This window comes from Brassica oleracea, chromosome C5 (assembly GCF_000695525.1).
Source record: "Brassica oleracea var. oleracea cultivar TO1000 chromosome C5, BOL, whole genome shotgun sequence".
Lineage (NCBI taxonomy): Eukaryota > Viridiplantae > Streptophyta > Magnoliopsida > Brassicales > Brassicaceae > Brassica > Brassica oleracea.
In genome coordinates this window covers 32498543-32519527 of record NC_027752.1, presented here as the reverse complement: position 1 = coordinate 32519527, position 20985 = coordinate 32498543, and the positions used below count along the sequence as shown (strand labels likewise).

Sequence of the window (20985 nt, the reverse complement as noted above, 5' to 3'; positions counted from 1 at the left end):
ACTAACTATGTAAGCTACAACAAAAAGTTTGAAATTCTTCACTTGTTAACATGTTTTGATGCTGAAAGAGAGAGCGAGAATGTATTCTTTCTTGAAGAGAAGGCTAACGAAAAATAAATTGGGAAAATTGTTTTTTTAAAGCAAAAAAATGATAACTATGTCCTTTTAGACTAATCTCTATTACTTTATGTCCTATTAGACTAATTTTTTTCCAAAATGGCAGTAATGCCCTTAAAATTGTAATTTTTTTAAATAAAATAAATAATGAGTTCGATCATGCGGGATCGATCGATCCGAATTTACAAGGTCAAACGGATCGATCGATCCTGATCATTATGCATAACAAAAAAAACGCGGAGTATATACTGATCGACCTGGTCCATTTCACTCGATCGGCGAAAGTCGATTTATATAGATCGACCGATCTCTCAATATAGATCGACCGATCTCTCAATATAGATCGATCGATCCCGTGCCCAGGAAAGTATCTCAAATCGATTTTTTTGGTTTTCTTCGATTATATCCGGATTGATTCCCACTTGATTTGAACCGACCAAGCATGATTTCAACTCTTTAAACTCGATTCTTGGGATGAAACCCATAATTTCTCATCTCCTTCACGAACAAAGGGGGAGAGAATCAATGGAATATAGAAGACGGCGAAGAAGGTTACCAAGTTTTTTTTTCGTTTTTTAGTTCCTTTTTCGTTTTTTTTATTTAAAAAATCGATTTTTTTTCAAAATATAAAAGTGAATATTCCCAAATATTTTGTTTCCATATTTTTAGGAACTGATTTCTTATCTGTGGAATACAACTAATATGTAGAAATCGGTTTCATGTTTTTAGAATTATAGTTATGTGTAGATTTTGATTTCTACATGTTTTAGATTTATAGTAAATCTGTAGAAGTCGGTTTCTACGTGTTTTAGATTTATATTAATGTGTAGATTTTGATTTCTAAAGATTTTAGAACGGTAGGTTAAGCGCGAAATGTGTATTCTAAATATTTTTAGAATACTCATATTTACGTAGATCACGTATTTTAAACATTGTAGATTCAATGAAAAAAGTGGATTTCGTTTTCTACTTCGTATAATGCCATTTCTACTTTATTTAGAACAGAATCTGAAATTTATAATTTCAACTGTTTTATAAGTGAAAAAAATACCACTAAATTCATATAGGTATTTTATCAAAATTAACTATTTTTCCAAATTTTTTTATTAAATTTATTTTCAAAAATATTAAAAGGAGTTATAGGTAAAAATGACACAAAATATAGATTAGTGTAAAAAGGCATAGTTACCATTTTTTGTTGCTTTGAAAAAACAATTTTCCCTGATAAATTTTCTTTCATTCGTCTTTTAATATGTCAGCCTCCCCGCCCAATTTAAGTCAGATGGGCTCGACCCGGGTGGTCTTTTTTCACCGCTGGCTACAGAAACCTAAACGCAGCGTTTTCAATAACACTATTTTTTAGAGTATTTGCAGAAGAACAGAAGCAGCACCCTTGGGTCCCTCTCTCTCTCTCTCTCTCTTCTAATCATCGTCTCTCTCTCTCTCTCTCTTTATCCCCTCTCTTCTCTTCGCTCGCGCGTCTCAATCAGTTAAATCTATACATGGTTGTAAATCTATTGCAGTGACGACGGCGCAATTTGACCCGATGAGTTACGGAGGATCGTCGAAACCCGGTCGCGGTAGGGGTGGAGGAGTAGGAGGCGGCGGCGGTGGTGGTGGACCGGGCCGAAACCGCAATTCGTTCCCACCTCTCACCAACCGACATCCTTCCCCCGTCGGGAGGATGTCCACCGGTGGTGGTGGCTCCTCGGCCGCCCCACGACAGAGGAATACTACCAGCGTCAAGGCGGCGGCCGCGGCGTCGTCTTCTCGTGCCGTTGAGGAAAAGTTTAGCCTGGTTCCGAGGGAGAGTCCACCGGCTTTTGGAATGATAATACGGTTAACTCCTGACTTGGTGGATGAGATGAAGCGCGTGGAGGCAGAAGGTGGAGCCGCCAAGATCAAGTTCGATGCGTTTCCGAACAATAGCACTGGGAATGTGAGTCAACTCCTACTTTCAAATTCATAGAACCCTAGTTCGTGTTGAATTGCTTCAATCTAGTTGCACGTCTTGAAATTGATAATTAGTTTTCGATGAATGTAACCTAGATTAGTGAAATTGGGGGAAAATAGCTTCTATAAAAAGTACTATATTGTATTGTAACATTGGAGAAGAAGATGGTTTAGTTATTCACAAGCCAATAGTTTCTGGCATCTTTCTAGCTGTTACTATCAACTATGGCCTTGGAGAAGAGTATCTGTTGGTGAAGATCCGATTGCTACTTGAATTGCAATTGGATCACATTAATTCCTTGCTCGATTCTGGACTTGCTTATTGGCTGAGAATGTATTGTATGGTTACTTGCTTCTCATTTCATGATCTCTTGAGCTGTGGTTTTGTCACTGGAAGTGGTTGTCAATTGGATCTACTAACCCCGCTGCATACCCTTTTCTCATTTATTTCCTACTGCGTTTTGGGCTATTGATTTAATGGTTTAAACTTTTGCCACTGTCGATTTCGATCTAACATTTTAATTGCATCTCAATATCTGTAACTTTTGAACAGATAATCGATGTTGGTGGAAAGGAGTTCAAATTTACCTGGTCAGGGGAGCGTGGTGATTTATGTGATATCTATGAGGAACACCAAAGTGGTGAAGATGAAAATGGTGTGCTGATTGAGGCTGGATCTGCTTGGAGAAAATTGAACGTCCAGCGAACTCTAGATGAGTCAACCACAAGCCAGATGAAGATGCGCTCAGTCGAAGCTGAACAGAGGACCAAATCGCGCAAGTACATATTCCGACCTAACATTTTAATTACATCTGATATCTGTAACTTTTCCCAGCATAGTCTGTCCGCTGCTGCAAAGGTGTCTCTGTCTGTTATCTTAGTTTTTCTAGTTTTGCAGTCTTCTTTCGGTAGGGTAGTCTCGTGACTCTTGGCACGATAACATATAACCTTTAGCAGAGCTGTGAACAAAGTATCCGTATACACATTGTTCATCTTATTGCGGTTAGGCTGGTGTGGGTCCTTTTGAGCGTAGCTGTTTTTGTGACACTGAGACTCAAGAATGTTTCTCACTGCGTAACAAATTGCATCGTTTTGTGTTCGTATTTAACTTTATTCTCGTCAAAGCGATTATGCCTGAAACTACATATTTGGTCATGTCAGGGCAATTGTTTTAGATCCTGGGAATCCATCATTGAAGAAGCAATTAGCTCGTGCTGAAGGTAACTTCCCGTCTATTACTTGGTCTCCATGGGAACAGCTTCTATCTATCTATTTGAATTTTTGGCTGCTAATATGAAACTTTTGTTAAACCTTGTTTCCACCTCCTATATGTTCTCTTTTCCTTTTAAGTAAGCGGTTTTAGAACTTTAACATGAGCTTAGATAACTATTCTTGTTCGAAACTGAATCCCATGCTATAATTTGACTGTATGGTCAGTTTTTTTGTCTCTTGGGTTCAAAACCTTTGAATATCTAGCTTGTAATTATGTTTGGGTACGACTAGTAATTATCTAACGCATTCCCTGTGCTTGCAGCAAGTCCATGGAGAATGTCAAATAACCAGAAGAAGGAACCTCCGCCTAAGAAGCGGAAAGTCGATCCACCTCCAGGTATATAGGAAAAACATTGCAATGAGCCTGTCGGCCTGTGTAACACATTAGGGTTTCAAAGACTCTTAGTTGCTATTATACTCCCTTACTGTTTTGTCAATTCTAAGAGTATCACTTGTCGTTTATGTAGTTCCAATCGGAGGTCCAAAGCCTTCTTTCAGACCAGGGGTTTCAACCACTTCTGTGAAGAATAGGCTTTCAGCTTCACCTGGACCATCTCCTTCTAATCAATACAATACCCCTTCTTCATATGGGACTGGGAATATTGCTAAAACTCATGCAGATAACGTGAATGTCACACCAGTCAACACAAAGGGCAGAGAGAGAATTGTTGCTAGCGAAAAGGATTTATCAACCTGGGAAAGAAATGCTTTAAGGGACACATCTGAACGCCAAGAAACCAATGTTAATAAAGAAATTGACTTGCAGGCACTGCTAGTTGATCTCCTAAAAGAGGCTCCAATGAGCTTGAAGGTAATACATAGATCAAACTTCAGCTACATAGCTATTTTCATATCCAATATGTGTTTCCACCTCGTTTGATTCCACTCTCTCTGTTTCTCTCTAGGCTTTAGAGAAAGCTGTTGGAGATAGAACCCCTAATGCGTCAAAGAAGATTGAGCCAATTTTGAAAAAAGTAAGTCATGAAAACTTTGGTGTGGTTTTATGAAGTGCATTATGTATTATTGTGTCCCTAATTGTTGTTGATAACCAGATTGCAAATTTCCAAGCTCCAAGGTATTTCTTAAAACCAGAAGCAGATTTGGATAGCAGAAGGTACGTGTACCCGAAATGATAGTTTTTTGTCATTGTAGAATATGACACCCTAGGAAGTAGTATTGGCAGTTTGGCACAAATAATGCAAGTGATTTATAATGTCAAGTAGGTGCATGAGGATAAAATCTATGATAAGAATAGAAAATCAAGCAATAGCAAACGCGCTTGTTTAGTGGCCAGTGAACTCTAATTGAATAATCATTATTATCCAACTTAGTGTAGAATGAATTGAGAAGCTATTTACTAAAACGCATGCAGCTACTATACTTTCTTCTCCTGTATTGTCGTATCTGGTTTAGTAAAATTTTTATTTTTCAGTTCACCTGAACACCAGCAACTGCTTCCAATCACTGAGTGCAATCGCGACCAGTTACCTGTTCCAGGGGTTAGCAACATGGAGACCTTTTCTGTGTGCGAGCGGAAAGGAGAAGGTTTACAAGAGTGTTCACCTTTGCCTCTGGGAGAGCATCTGAGTACGCAAGAAAATGTTGACATTGAGCATCATTCACCTGGTATTCTTCATGAGGAAAAGCGATCTGAGAATAGAAATGGCCAGGTTCGTAGCTCTAGTAGCGACAGTGATAGTGATAATAGTGGGAGCAGCAGTGATAGCGGGAGCAGCAGTGATAGCGATGCTTCTTCTAACAGCAAGGAAGTTTCTGATGAGGATGTGGATATAATGAGCGATGGTGACAAAGAGCCCCGACAGACAATTGACATCGAGGGTAATGATTCTGATGCCGTGGACATCGATGGTCACAGTTCAGATGAGGGTCATGGTTCTGAAGCTGACAGGAAGAATGAAGTTGGCATTTCAGAGCAGGAAAAACTACCTTCTGGTCACGACAAGCTACGAGAGCGCCAAAATTTTATTGGACAGTTGTTTGATGACACAGATAATACTACGAAGGATAGCTTAAAAAGTGACCAGCCTGGCATCTCTGAGAGGCTGGCCAAAGACCAGAACCAAATATCCCCTGCTTTGGAGCACTACAGTCAGCAATCAGCACGGGAGAGAAACGTAAAATCCCAGCAATTGCCTGCCATAGGTAAAGAAGATTCACAGCCTTCAGAGCGCAAGAATGATTTACAACATCTGAACGCTTCTGCTAGTCAAATGATTGATCCACTAAAAGGACTTCGGAAGTCATCTACTGAAAAGTTGAGTAGACATGGTCAAATGAAGCCTGGTGATAGTTCAGGTAAATCAAACAAACATTCTGATGCCTTGGGTGATGTTCGTAAAGCTGACGAAGATGACCATTTTCCGCATGAAACCCTTTCTAGTCGGTCAGGAAAGGCCTTCAGAGACAATCATAGGGATGCTGTTCATTCAAAAAATAAGTTTGCAAGGAATAAAAAAGATGGTGAGTCATCCATTGGACCTTCATTTCCTTCTGACAGAGCCAACAGAAAACACGGTGAACTGGATGGAAGTGAGAAGGATCCCAAGAATGTTTCAGGCTTGGGCATGGGTTCCTCTCCATTGGATAGCCAGAGAGCAAAATTACCTAAGGGAAATGGATCTATTCTCCAAAAACAAGTTTCGGACTTGGAGTTGGGTGAACTCCCTGAGTCATTGGAGGTAGATACAGCAGTGAAGGAACTCGAAGATAAAACTTGTTTTAGGCAGTCAAATTTTAAACCAAGCACTTCAGAAAAGTTGGGTATTGACTCAGATAAACGGAGGTCTAAAAAATCTTCAAAAAAACAAGCTCTTACACATGCTGGCAATGGTACAAAAGAATTGCCCCAACAAGTTGTTGATGATTCAGAAAGATCCCAAAAGTTGGCTTTGCAGTCACATGAGCAGAACCACACGGGTACAGACACTGAAAACGGCTCACATTACAATAATTTAGAGGATGCAGCTTATAAATCAAGAAAGAGATATAGTAGAGGAAGAGTAGTAAGCAGTGTGGAAGGTTATGGAGAGACGAACAAAAAAACACCCGTTATAAAGCAGGGCTCCGAACGACCATCCACATCCCGCTCATCAAGGGAGAGCAAAAGACACAAAAATGCAACTTCTATGAATGGACACAAAGATGCAACTTTTGATGCAGAAGACTCTTCTTATTTGAAATACGAGAAAGCCTCTCCCGACCATAAGGGGCCTATTAGGGATCATTTGCAGTGAGTAAACTGAAACTATAGTGTTTGGAAATCTAATCGCTTAGTATTTGTGGCTCGAAAAAGACTGACATGTTGCTTTCTTCTATTTCAGGTATAAAGCATACATGCAGGAATATTTGGATAAATATGATGATTACTGCTCCATTAACAAGATATTAGAGAGCTACAGGTACCTATATGAATTCTTCGCTAATAGAAATCTCGGATCATTTGTGTTGTTCTAGTTTATCAGCTTTCTTGAAATATATATATATATATTTCCATTGTTCCCAGAAATGACTTTCAAAAGTTGGGGGAAGACCTTAAGCTTACAAAAGGAAGAGACATGGTGAGATATAACAAAATTGTTGACGACTTGAACGAATCTTATCGCAAATATGGAGAGGTGATATTCTATCTCTTACCACTTTATACATAGTCATTTCTTATGGACAGCGTTTTTGACATGTTCTTGAAGATTGAACTCAAGTTATTTACTTAAATTTTCTAGGGAATTAGATTATTTTCCATCTTATTTATCTGGATTTAGATATACAGTGAAATTTGGAAACGGGCCTATCGTTTGAAGAGGTTGACGAATGATGAAATTGTTTGCTTGTGTGTACGATTCCGAAAATTAGGAAAATCATATCGCATCATGTAGGGGTTAAAGGAGGCAAAAAAGCTCATCTTGGTACTTCGAGTGATCATCATGATACAAGATTGCCAGATTTGCTTACATTTTAATTGCACATTATACTTGATGATGATTTTCTTATATATGTTAATCTGCAGAGGCACAAACGTTTGAAGAAAGTGTTTATTGTTCTCCATGAAGAATTGAAGGTGAGTTACAAAGCTCCCACATTTTTGGTTTTCATCTTGCTCTGAGTTGTTTTGTAATAATTATGAATGTTGATTATCTCTTGCAGCAACTGAAAGAAAGAATGAAAGACTATGCATCATCTCACGGGAAAGATTGATGCAACTGGAATCAAAACTCTCTATAGACAATGGACCTCATGCTGTGAAAAGAGGAGGTTGGATATGCATTTCTCCTTTGGAGTCGAGTCATCTTGTTGATTAATTATTTACCTGTGTTTTCTTCTTATGAAATTAGAAATGATTTATAGGCCCAGTTTTGTGTGAGTTGTTCCTTAAGGAGACATTTCGTAGATTTTATGGCTTTATTTTGGTTGCTGATCTTTGACCAGTCCATACCAGTATATGTACATATTTTCAAGATCAATTTAGATTCTATTTGGCTCTGCTTGATTTAACTTTTGTTTATGTGTCGCCTTCCCATTGATTTCCACAAATCTATCTTGTAGAAGAAAGCTTCATCCAACTCTTAGCAGATGAATCCACTCGAGGGATAGTGAAGAAGCGACTCACTGGCAACGGAAAGACCGATCAGCGGTGGAGAAGCATGCGAGTTACAAACGAGTCAATTCTGACCGTAAATTATGGTGCCGGAACACTCGAGAACTTACCGAACAAAAACTATGTTCCATGGAATCAGAATGAAAATGTGGAAACAAATCTTTTTTAGAAAATTAAGAAACTGTACGTATCGAAAGCATATCTAAAAATAATATATATATATATATATGCATATATATTAAAAATATAAATACTTTAATAAAACTTATAACTACAATTTATAAGATTCAAAAAGTAATTTTTCATTCTAATAATATCCAGTCAATCGACTTCACATTATGCTATAAAATTTCTAACAAATTACATATATCACAAATAATTAATTCAATATTATTAATGTTTTTAATATATCACAAATAATTAATTCAATATAATTCATGCTATTAGTTATAATATTTTCATATTTTATTCTTTCTATTTTAGTATTACTAATTTTAGAGATTTGAATATAAAATAAAACATAAAACATGATTTTATATTTTTATTTATTTATGATATTAATATTATTATTAAAACATGATCCTTTTTTGAGATTTCCTTGATTTTTCTTAGTACCTACGACGGTGCCATTCTTTTATTTATGAATTTTTTTAAAACTATTTTCATACAAAATACTTTGTATTCCAAAATCTTTTATGGTTTAATTCTCTTTAACGCATTTTAACATTGAATTTCTCTATAAATGTATTATTAATTTCGAAAATACTATATGTTATTCAAACAGGATTTAAGTCTACTTATAAATCATATGATCAGATATTGAATCACTCTGGCATACAAGACATGGTTATACTATATAATGGTATAAAATATAATACCATGTCTATATTGAGCCGATATGCAATGTTTATTTCATTTTTACAAGACATGAAATTGAATACTAATGTACATAACACCGATATGAAATGTTAATTGCATATTTTGAAATGCAAATTAAATGCATATTTGTGTGATACAGATTAATCTGCATTTTATTTTTCATCCAAGTTTTAATTGCAGTGCATTAATAATGCATATTAGATTGCACTAGGATCAATAATAGTCATTAAATGTTGATAAAAGGAAGTTAAAACATGATGAAGACCAATAGAAGTTGAGTTCTTCCTCGCCTTATTAAATTACATATATAAACCATTTAATTAATTTCTTCCATTTTAAACCAAATATAAATATTTTAGAATATGGTTTAATATTTTTTCTTTGTGTTATTTAATATCTTCTTTAAATATCGTAATAGAAATTTATATATATATATATATACTTACATTTTTAAAAGTGATGTTTTTGATTTTATTTTTGTATTTAAAAATTAATATTTTGGACTTTTCTAACATATGCATGGTTTTTTGTATTTCTAAAATTTTATAACTTCACAAGGAAAACATATAAAACTTTTATTGATATAGAAATATATTTATAGTTAGTTTTCATATATTTACTTACATATGCATGTTATTTTGTATCTTCAATTGTATTACCTCTCCATGTTTAAATTTGATTGACTTCTATAATCTCGGCCTAATAAATTCTAGAATCAACCATTAAAACAAATATTATTTTATAATAGAATTATTCTATTTTAAAGGAAAACAAAAAAGAAAATAGAATGCTATTCGAGATGGTCTTACATCGATGAATAGGAAACTCTGATTCAATCTTCTTATTTTAGTTTCCGCTTTTTGCCTTACTATATCTAACGGTTTTGTAAGTGCCTTGTGTGAGAGACTGATTCCCATTACTTTGTAAATACATGCACAAAGATTTAGATTTTTTTCACCTTAATTAAATAAAATTTTGTTATTGTAGATATGATTGGTCAAGTTAGTCGTTTTAGCAATCATCCCTTTAGATCTCTCGGTCTCTAGGTTTTTTTCTTCATGCGGATGGTCGTTATATTTGAAGAGATAGAGCTTGGCTTTATGAACCGTAAGTGACCAAACTGATGGAAAGTTATAAACAGAACTTTATGTCCAAGGATAAAATTGTCATATAGACTGCATAGTCAATAATTTTTTGGATTTTCTTAGAAGCCAAAAAATTTTACCCATATAAAAAAAACAATTAACGACATAATTATAAATACAACTATTAAAATAAAATAATAAATAAATAAGCTACAGTTTTTATTAAATAAATATTTTTTAATTAAATAGTAATCTCGCATTTGTAAAGCGCGCGTTGAAATTTAGTTGGGATTTAAAATGTAAACATTCAACGTATTTTTAAATAAGTTATTTTAGAAACATTTTAAAAACGAGATTATGAAAACTTCGAAAAGCTTCTGATTCCGATTATAAAACAGGAAAGCAGACGTCCGACGAAGCTTACATCGAATAAAAAAAGAAATTCTTAAAAACAAAACAAAAGGAAATCTCAACTTTATCTCCTAAACTAAACTGGAAATAATTGTCTGGAATCAAAATGGGAAATTTATGTCTGAATAAAATCTAGAATCTAAAACACAAACTGAGATATATAATCGGAAGACAAAATTAATCAGAACCGCCTCTTTGCCCTAAAGTCAAGAAAGAAAAAAAAGAAAACTCTCTCTCTCTCTCTCTGCGTTTCTGGCGGAGGAAGACAAACCAAAACCCTCAAAGAGCAAAAAAAAAAAGAAAAGAAAAACAGCGGGTTTGTGCTGCAAGTGATTGATCGGAGAAAAACAAAGCTTCAAAAAACCTAAGAGAAGAAAACGTGGGAGAGTTGATCCGCCGATCTCGTTTTTTTTCTCGTGGTAGATTAGATAAACACCCCCGATCAGTTTGGTTGGGTGTGTGATGGGGAGTAGTGATGAGCGAAACAGTAAGGCGATTGATGCCTCCGTTGGAGGTTTGGTTTGGGTCCGACGCCGTAACGGGTCTTGGTGGCCGGGTCGGATCATGGCTCATCACGAGGTTCCTGATGATACCATCGTTTCTCCCAAATCAGGCACACCTATTAAGCTTCTAGGTCGTGAAGATGCTGGCGTGTAAGTAAAGTCTCTTGCTTTTTGAGTGATTGATTCAGTCTTGTCTTAATCATTGTCAAGAGTTAATATTTGTTGTTTGGTTTTATTATTATCTTGGCAGGGATTGGTATAATCTTGAAAAGTCCAAGAGGGTGAAGGCGTTTCGTTGTGGGGAGTATGATGCCTGTATTGAGACTGCTAAGGCTACTGCCACTGGTGCTAGTAAGAAGCCTGTCAAGTATGCTCGACGGGAAGACGCCATTGTCCATGCTCTCGAGATCGAGAATGCCCTCCTTGTTGGAAAAGATGAGAAGGCAAGCACGTCTTCTGACTCGACTGAAGGTGCGTTGCAGTCTAGTGTGTCTTGCGAAAAGACTAGTAATGGCGAATCTTCAAAGGTGCTGCCTTTGTCAGGAAAGAGGAGTAAAACAACACCTAGTGACTCCGAAGATGATGGGAGTGCAGGAAACAAACGAATGAGAGGCCTTGAGGATCTTGGAGTTAGTATAGGATCAAACGGAGAGGCTAATAAGCAGGAAAATGATGAAGAAGACATCAGTGATTCTATGCCGAATGGGGTTCTTGCAAATGGTACTAGCAGGGGTAGCTCTCCGTCAATGAAAGGTATAAAAAGGTCACCAGTTGTCAATGCTAATGAGAACTCTAAAAAGAAAAACCAACGACCGCGGCCACCGGCAAAAGTGTTAGAGAGTACTGCTACGGCTTCTGTTCCTGTCTCTGAAAACAAAGTTTCTGCTGTAATCAACAATAATAACTCTGACAGCAATGGGGTTTCGTGTGAGAATGATGATGTTACATTAAATGCTTCCCAAGTGATGATGCATAACAAGGCAAAAGAGACTGAAATCTCCAGCATATCAGTTTCGGCAAAGGATGAAGTATTTGATGTTCCCCTACTTGGAGAAGAAAAACACTCTGCAGGTATAGATGGCTAAACTCTGCAAGTTTCTTTGTCTATTTTTGTGTTGACACTTAGTTGGAATAATCTGAATGCCTCCACTTTTAGGAAGAGTGGAAACATAATAGGGTGGATAAATCATCAGTTGGATTAAAGTACTTATATGACTAATGTCTAGACAACTCATTCAGATAGAATACTAATGACTCTTTGCTTGGGCAATGGATGCTTTCTTTTTATTCAACTCAGTGACTTAACTATTAGAGATGCTTCCTGATATTTTTGTATGACTAATTGTTTCTGGTATTGCCTTAAGATTGTTTATCTGCTATAGTTTCTTCTGTGCTTGTTTGGATCAAACACTTGATCAGTTAGATCGCCTTTGGTAGCTTCTTTTTCCAGTTTGTAATTAGCATGACTTAAACTGACGTGCATTGTTGTTCCCAGGTACTTCAGAGGCAGCTTTCACATTTTCACACACGAAAGCTCTGGCTCTTGTTTCTGAACCAACGAGGCAATGTGATGATGTGGTGAAAACGGAAGGATGTAATGGATTTGCTTGTATAAGTCCATCTGCTTTACTTATCAATGGGATTGAGGATATCACTTCCAAGTGGCAGATAAAGGGGAAAAGGAACCCAAGGCAGATGAGTAAAAAACAAGAGGAAAGAAGACTTGCTTACGCCGAAGAAGCCAACAACAATTATCTGCCTCATTGTTCTCTCTCTGATCAAAATCCACATGGTGTTCATTTCAGCGGTATGGGAAGAAATTCTCAACTGTACGACGTGAAGATCGAGGAAAAAGGCAGCTACAAACCCAGGAACGTCCCGATGATTTCCCTTATGAGTAAACTGGACGGTGAAGCTATTGTCGGTCATCCTCTAACCCTTGAAGTGCTTCAAGATGGATCGTGTGACCGCATTTTGTGCAGTCATATCAAGTCGCTTGTTGTTCCAATGGTTGCCGGTGATGCGAAGCCGAAACCATCTTGGAAGAATAAATCCAAGAAAAAGAAACCACACATTCCTCCGCACAAATCATCAAAGTCAAAGAAAGCTTCGTCCCTATCCATAAAGACAAGATGCCTCTCTGCTCTAAGTGGCAAGAAGCTGACAGTGAGTAGCAAGAAGAAAGTGATGATTGAGAAGACGAGAGAGGGGATTGTGTCTTGCATCCCTCTGAAAGTAGTCTTCAGTAGGATAAACGAAGCAGTGAAGGGGTCAGCGAGACAAGTACATAGAGCATTGCCATCTTCTGGCAATAATACTACATGATGAGATGAGTTTGGTCCTCCCTGGTTTGATTTCGCCTCTATTTCTTGTCTTTTCTTTTTCTTTTATTGCCTCAGGTTTAAGATGAAACTATCCCGGTTTTAGCGAGCTGGATAGGTTTTACTGTATAGTACAGAGATATCTTAGTCATTGTGAGACAGAAAGAGATAAAAGAATGTGGAAGTGGATGTGTATATGTAATTATATTAGACATAGCAATTGGGGGTGGGAGGTGTAATATTAAAAGAAACAAAAAAATAAACTCAGAATAGGTGGAAGAAGACATTGTTGCTCATTTACTCAACTTAACATTTCAAGGATTGCTTTAGTCTTTTGCCAGATAAACTCAGATTGTTTGTTGTAATAACTCTTAGAGGTTCTTGTCAAACTCAGATGGAAAAGAAACTATTTATAGCTATTTGGGTTTTTTTTATCTCTGCATTATGTTCAGACACACCATCTCCGTTTGCAAATTGAAACCTGGACAAGCTCTGAGTCTAGAGTCTGGACTATGTAATAAACAAGGCCAGCCCACAGACCCAACTCTATCCTTGAATGTGTTTGTTTAATGGTTTTGCAAAACCGGATCATTAGAAAAGTCATATTACAAGTTTTCAACTGGAACCGAGAGAATAAAAAAACATCTAGATTCCATTTGGGAAGTGACAAGAAGAGAAGGAATATGCGTTGACAAAGTCAAACGCAACGAAACAAGACATGATCCTTCGCTTACACGTCTTTTACCTTAAAGCCAAAGGAAACCATCATATGTCTAATAACTTGGAAGACTATCTTTCTTATGTCTGCGCCTAAGCTCTATTATAAAGTCTCTTCACAACTGAACGATTATAGCAATTGTTAATTTTTCGTTTCAAGATTTTTGACATGTCTGTGAAGAGACAGGCTTCAGAGAGAAAGAACAATGGAAGCAACAAGTCAAGTTACTATCGATGCTTGTCATTCTCGTTCACGGAGTCATCAACGGATGGGAAGAAGAAACCATCGTCTTTGAGTCGTATGGATTCTAAGAAGCTAAAGGCAGGTATTGTGAAGTGGGCAAAGCGTGTTGCGGCTTACGCTCGTCAACTTAGCTCAAAAAAAAGGTAATTAAAACAGAAGATGAAAGCTTTTTTGGAAGATGCTCTACTTCTTTTACATTTGATCATGTTCTTGTTAAAGTCAACTACATACTTTCTTTTTTGTCCTTTTGCAAATGAATAATCTTAATTCAAATAATATTTCAAGTCGGTTCATTAAGGGACAAAGATGGTGCGATGATGTTGTTACTGAGACTTGGTATAAATAATATACTTCAATGGAAATCAAAACTCCCTCAATCTAAAAATCTCTGTTTTCATTTGTTTCTCATCTGCTTAGAAACCAAATGAAGCCTCAAGAAAGCTCAAGCAAGCAGACACATTCGATGTGAGGAGTGTGAGGGAACATATCCACTGGCTGCACACTCATCAGTTTGTAGCACCCCTTTATATTCTTCTCCTCCTACGTTTCAAAATCACCAAGTTTTTGTTGTTATTTACCTTTACAAAATTTTATAAAGAGCAAAGATTCAAGAAGAGGATTAGATACTAACCACGCCATGACAAAGATAATCAAGATCCCTAGCGCAGGTTGCAGGATTACATGAAACATATATGATCCGTGGAGATTTAAGGTTTAGCAGAAACTTGATCAACTTCATGTGCATACCAGGCCGATTGGGATCTGTAAAAAAAAAAAAAAAAAACGCTTCTCTAATTAGTAAGCAAACAAAAAGTCTGGTAAAAAGTATTAGAATCAAGATGAAAAAAAGAATTATAACCAGAAATAACGATATCAGGTTTAGGAAAATTGCTCCCAAAATCCTCTCCTATTTTATTAAGATCCCCTTGGATGAATGTTGCATTCTCTATGCCGTTTATTTGAGCATTCTTGTGTGCATCTGTTATTGCCTGTGGAACTACTTCATAACCATACACATGCTTCGCCCTAGAAGGAAGAGAATCAAACGATCAGAACTGCTAAGATTCATTATCTTTTGGCAATATTTTAGGCTCATGCTTTTACCTTCTGGCAAGTGTAAGACCAACTGTACCAGTTCCACAGAAAAGATCAAGCACCACTTCTGAGCCATCTCCTTTAAGTCCAGCACATTCCTCAATTAGCTTATACAGAACTTCAGCCTACATGGTGAATACCAATTTAGTTTCACCAAGTTTGTGTTTAATATTTGAGGTGTAAGAAGCTGGTTCATTGCTATATATACCTGATGAGTGTTAGTCTGAAAGAAAGAGTTGGCTGAGATTTGGAAGGTAAGGTCTCTCAAGACCTCTGCGATTGTTTCTTTACCGTAAAGTGTATACTCTTGTTCCCCAACAGATGTATTTCCAACAGAGGAATTTACATTGTTCATGATGCTTACCTGCATTTTCATGACCCAAAGCATTAAAATTACAAAGCAGGAAAAGAATGTGATCAATCTATTAAGGCTGTAGGATGAAGCAAGTAAGATTTCACTACGAACCACTTCCGGAATTGATGAGACTTTATCAACCAGGGGCTTCAACAGCTCTGGCTTATAAGAGGATGTCACAAAATTGACCATGAGTTCTTGTGAACCAGTCTCCACATTCCTATGGGTCAGGTTTGATCATAAGAACGCATTAGCAAAACTTAGGAGATGATGACATAAGAACAACTGCTACTAATCATACAAAGATACAACAATGATTTTCACTATTCTATACGAGAACAAATTTTGCTTATTCTATTTGACATTATGATTCAAGTACCTTCAATACCTTCCAGTTCTAAGCATCAAATGTTTAAGAAACCCGGCATGTGAACGAGCATTATAGGGCGAAAGATTTAGTTCAGGATCTCTCCAGCAATCTTGAACAGCAGCAAGAACCTATATGGATAATAAAAAAAAAAATGTTACTAAAGGATACTCAAAGAAGAGCTCTAACTTTGAACAAACTGCTTTCACAATACCATGTTTGCAGGCTCGCTTTGTAACAAGCACTTGTCGACATTCAAAACCTTGTCAAAAAACCCAGGAGCGTGTAGCCCCAACGCAAAGCTCATAGGACCATCTTCTCTCTCGTGCAACATTTCAACAGGAAGCCATCTTTGTGGACCAAATGAAAATTCCATCTATATTACAAAATTTTTGAAGTAACATAAGCTGAGACCATACAGCACGCTTTAACAACACAAACAAATCAAACCTTGTTACGGTAATTGAACTGGATATCACAAGGAACAATAGGCTTCAAGACAGTCTCGAGACCTGGATTATTATCAGAGAACCTTCCGACATGAGTGATGAGCTCATGAACTTGTTCTTCTTTAGCTCTAAGCTGAGCTTCGTAGGAGAGATTCTGAGCTTTGCAACCACCACAGTAGGAAGCGTACTCACATGGAGCTTCTACCAAGTCACGGTGTGGAGTTAAAGTCTTGATCTTTGTCACCTAAACAACAACAATAAGCAATTACGAACAAAAAGATTGCAACTTTATTGCAAAAAAAAGGAGAGATTTTTAATGAAACCTCGGCGTAGCTGCCTTTGCGGCGAGTGACGCGGCCGAGAAAACGCTCGCCGGGAAGAGCACGGTCGCACATGACGACGAAGCCAGTGCCATCGACCTTGCAGATTCCTTTTCCCTTAAACCCCAAACTCTCGCAGACAAGCTCCACCGTCTGCCCTCGTTTCGGGTAATACGGCGCCGTTTTCTTCTCGCTGTTGTTCTTGTCTTCGTTCGCCTTCAGTGTGTTGTTACCGCCGGAGAGCTCAGAATCAGAGAGGTTAGCGAGAGGAACCGCGGAGGAGGAGGAGGAGGAGGAGCATCGGAACTTATGAAACCACAAGCGCGAGGGAGCCACGTACCTGAGCCTGAGGGCATGAGCAGGAGCCGTGGCTAACATTGGGGTCGATGTGGGGGAGTGCTCGAAAGCGACTTTCTCAGATGTTGTGATAAAGGGTGAATTGGTCATCTTCATCAAAATTTAAGCGACGCCGTCAGAGAACTATCTTCTTCGTTAGGCCCGGGCATTTTAACATTTACCCGAAAACCCGAACCGAAACCGACAAAAAAATACCTCATCCGGAGCCGAACCGAAAATTTACAATTACCTTTTCGGTCTAAATTTATTTTACCCGAAAGAACCGCAACCGAAAAGAACCGACCCGAATAGATCCGGACCCGAATAGATCCGACCCGATAAAAACCGATATGTACCCGACTTAAAAACATGTATATCTAAAACTATGATTTTTTTGTGTTCTATTTTATATATATTATTTTATGATTTAGTTAAAATATCTTTTGTTAACAAAATTTGTTATTATTTTGTAACTTTTTTTAAGTAAATATGAAGCTTTAAAATGTAAAATTTAGAGTTTAAAAATGTTTTATTTTAATTATTAATAGTTTTATTTAAGTTATTTTGTAAAATTTTAGATATATATGACAAATATCGACTAAATTTGATGTCGTTGGGTATGTCATGTCCTTTTTATATCCTAAATACCCGAATCCAACCCGGACCCGATATGAACCCAAAAAATTACGGGTATTTTATGGGTATTTTAATAATAGACCCGAACCGACCCGGACCCGAGAAGAACCGACCCGAACCCGACCCGAAAATTTCTAAGTACCTATTGGGTCTAAATATTTAGGACCCAAAACACTTGGACCCGAAAGGAACCGGCCCGAACCCGACCCGAAGACCTAAACGCCTAGGCTTATTCTTCGCCTTCTCACTTAAGAAACTGAGTTGACTTCATCGGGAAAAATTGGGCCGGAAAAATAACCCTCAATTTAAAAAAATAAGCAAAAATAATCTCCGACTCAAAATACGCCGTTTTAATCTTCAACTTTTAATCAAACACAAATAAATTTCATACTTTCGTTGACCAAGCCATTTCAGTCTTGTAAAAAATCAACCATTTAGTACCGTTAGTTATATTTAACGGTTGACTTTTAACGAGACCAAAATAGCTTAGTCAACACAAATATAAGATTTATTTTGTTCCAATTTAAAAATTAAGGAATAAAATTGCTTACATAAAAATATCATAATTAAAACTTATTGTTGTTCTTTTTTTATAGTTTTTCATATCGATTATAATCACTAACTTAATAAAATATGTTCAAATAAGCTTAGATATAATATTTTTTAAAATGAATTAAAAACTAAATTTTTTTTAAAAAAAACTTAATTAAAATTATAATTAGAAGATGAAGCAAATGAGAAAGGCCGAAGGCGAATGCGTGAAAGGGATCTTCGGTTGACCACGGAAACGGTTTCTATACATCAGCCGTCGGATATCCTTTTCACGCACTTGCATTCCTCCTTTTTCACTTGTTTCATCTTCTATCAAGTCTATGTGATCATACTTCTAACAACAACAACAACATGTTTAGGGTTTTACCTTTAAAATTGTTTTGAACATAATCACTTAATTATTTTATGTTATATCTGAATTTACATTATAATTGTATTTTTAATAATTTTTTTTTCTTAAACAATCTTTAGTTCTTAAAATATTATATCTAAGCTTATTTAAACATATTTTATTAAGTTAAGTCATTCTATTCGATATAAAAACATTGTTGTAAAAAAACGACAATTTTTAATTAAGATATTTTTTAAGTGAGTAATTTTAATCCTCAGCTTTTAAATTGGAACAAAAAAATCTCATATTTGTGTTGACCAAACCATTTTGGCTTCATTAAAAGCCAACTGTTAAATATAACTAACGACACTAAACGGTTGACATTTGACGAGACTGAAATAGCTTGGTCAATGAAAGTATGAGATTTATTCGTGTTTGACTAGAAGTTGAAGATTAAAATGGTGTGTTTGTGCGTTGGAGATTTTTTTGACTTATTTTCGAAAATTAAGGGTAATTTTTTCAATTTTCCCGGAAAAAATGTCGACAATTAGCAACAATAGAAAGTACTTGGGCATTCAAATTTTTTGGATCGAGATCGGACCAGTTAATTAAATACTTACAAATGTCTTCAAGATTAGAAATTGGACAAGTAAAAACTTTCATAAGAAATTTGGACGCAATTAAACACTTACAAATGTCTTTTTAATACTTTATTTTATTGAACCTGATTTATACACTACAAGAAAACAGCGATATTCTGACGGACATTCCGACGGAAAATGAAATCCTCGGAATATACCGAGGAATTTCCGAGGAAATTCCTCGGAATATACCGACGGAATTCCGAGGAAACTACAGTCCGTCGGAATATTCCGAGGAAAATCCGAGGAAAACTGTGTTCCTCGGAAAAAACCGATGAATTCCGAGGAAATATTATAGCCGTTGGAGAGCCGTTGGGGGATTTTACAAAATTCCGAGGAAATTCCGACGATCTAGTTTTGTCCGTCGGAATTCCGTCGGAATTTCCTCGGTATGTCGGCATGATTTAAACTATAAATACAAGCACTCCTCTTCCTCTTCATTCACTTCATATCTTCATCCTCCCTCTTACTCTATTTACACCCGAATTTGATTCATAAAAAATATGTCTTCTTCAAATTATTTTCGTTCTTGGATCGATCGACCTCATTTGGATCCGAACACGAGATTGCTTACGGAAGAATACCAACGAGGTATAACTGAATTCATGGGGTTAGTTCACCGACAACCGGAAGCAAAAACAAGTATGTTAAGATGTCCTTGCTCTAATTGTAAAAATAGAAAGGTTATTAAAGAGTGGGATGTTTGGACTCATCTATATTTGAGTGGGTTTACACGAAGTTACAAAATTTGGTATCATCATGGGGAAACTGATTATGAACATGGTAGTACTAGTGAACCTCAGCCAGCGGTTAGATTAGAAGAACCAATTAGAACGGATGTAGATTATGGTGTAGGTACTGAGCAGATGATAAATGATCATTTTAGAGGGGAAGATTTACCCAATGCACAAGCTAAGAGATTTTATGATATGTTGGATGCTGGAAAGCAACCATTGTACGAAGGTTGCAGAGATGGTCATTCAGCTTTATCATCTGCTACAAGATTGATGGGCATTAAAACAGATTATAATTTGGCTGAAGACTGTGTGGATGCGATTGCTGATTTTGTAAAAAGTATTCTACCCGAGGATAATGTAGCTCCTGGTTCATACTACGAGGTTCAGAAACTCGTAGCTGGTCTTGGTTTATCGTATCAGGTAATAGATGTATGCAGCGACAACTGCATGATTTATTGGAGGGCGGATGAACAGCGGGTTACATGCAAATTTTGTGGAAAGCCTCATTATAAATATACGAGTTGAAGAGTTCCAGTGCCATATAAAAGGATGTGGTATTTACCTTTGACGGAAAGGTTGCAGAGGTTGTATCTATCTGAACGCACAGCGCAACCAATGAGATGGCATGCGGAGCACTCAACAGATGGTGAGATCAGACATCCTTCAGATGCAAAAGCGTGGAAGCATTTCCAATCAAAGTATCCCGACTTTGCGTATGAAAGAAGAAATGTCTACCTTGGATTATGTACTGATGGTTTCAGTCCGTTTGGCAAGAGTGGAAGACAATATTCTCTATGGCCCGTCATTCTTACACCATACAACCTCCCCCCAAACTTGTGCTTGCGACGAGAGTTTTTGTTTCTCTCGATTCTCGTTCCCGGACCAGAGCATCCTAAGAGATCACTTGATGTGTTTCTTCAGCCACTAATATATGAGTTGCAACAACTATGGGCTCAAGGTGCTGAAACATACGATGTTTCGTGTAAAGAAAACTTTCAAATGCGGACAGTACTAATGTGGACAATAAGTGATTTTCCAGCATATGATATGTT

The 20985-nt window shown here is 36.9% G+C and overlaps 3 protein-coding genes across 3 annotated transcripts; 2 read left to right on the top strand and 1 right to left on the bottom strand.

Moving 5' to 3' along the window:
• Positions 1-1505: 1505 nt before the first annotated feature.
• LOC106295011 lies at positions 1506-7774 on the top strand. Its single transcript, XM_013730760.1, has 12 exons — positions 1506-2056; positions 2624-2850; positions 3232-3290; positions 3605-3679; positions 3810-4153; positions 4248-4316; positions 4395-4456; positions 4775-6592; positions 6684-6761; positions 6866-6977; positions 7367-7417; positions 7504-7774. The coding sequence occupies exons 1-12, from the start codon at positions 1664-1666 to the stop codon at positions 7552-7554; spliced, it is 3339 nt and encodes a 1112-aa protein (XP_013586214.1). The 5' UTR covers positions 1506-1663; the 3' UTR covers positions 7555-7774.
• A 2709-nt stretch (positions 7775-10483) lies between these two features.
• Positions 10484-13572, top strand: LOC106296194 (uncharacterized protein At1g51745). The gene is made up of 3 exons (XM_013732268.1): positions 10484-10982; positions 11083-11903; positions 12328-13572. The coding sequence occupies exons 1-3, from the start codon at positions 10792-10794 to the stop codon at positions 13155-13157; spliced, it is 1842 nt and encodes a 613-aa protein (XP_013587722.1). The 5' UTR covers positions 10484-10791; the 3' UTR covers positions 13158-13572.
• Positions 13573-14372: 800 nt separating this feature from the next.
• LOC106343425 (uncharacterized RNA methyltransferase BH0687) lies at positions 14373-17167 on the bottom strand. Its single transcript, XM_013782628.1, has 10 exons — positions 16704-17167; positions 16382-16624; positions 16146-16307; positions 15953-16062; positions 15676-15784; positions 15418-15573; positions 15219-15334; positions 14974-15140; positions 14746-14876; positions 14373-14654 (listed from the first exon to the last, which is right to left on the bottom strand). Exons 1-10 carry the CDS (start codon positions 17151-17153, stop codon positions 14547-14549), a joined length of 1752 nt encoding a protein of 583 aa, XP_013638082.1. The 5' UTR covers positions 17154-17167; the 3' UTR covers positions 14373-14546.
• Positions 17168-20985: the final 3818 nt, after the last annotated feature.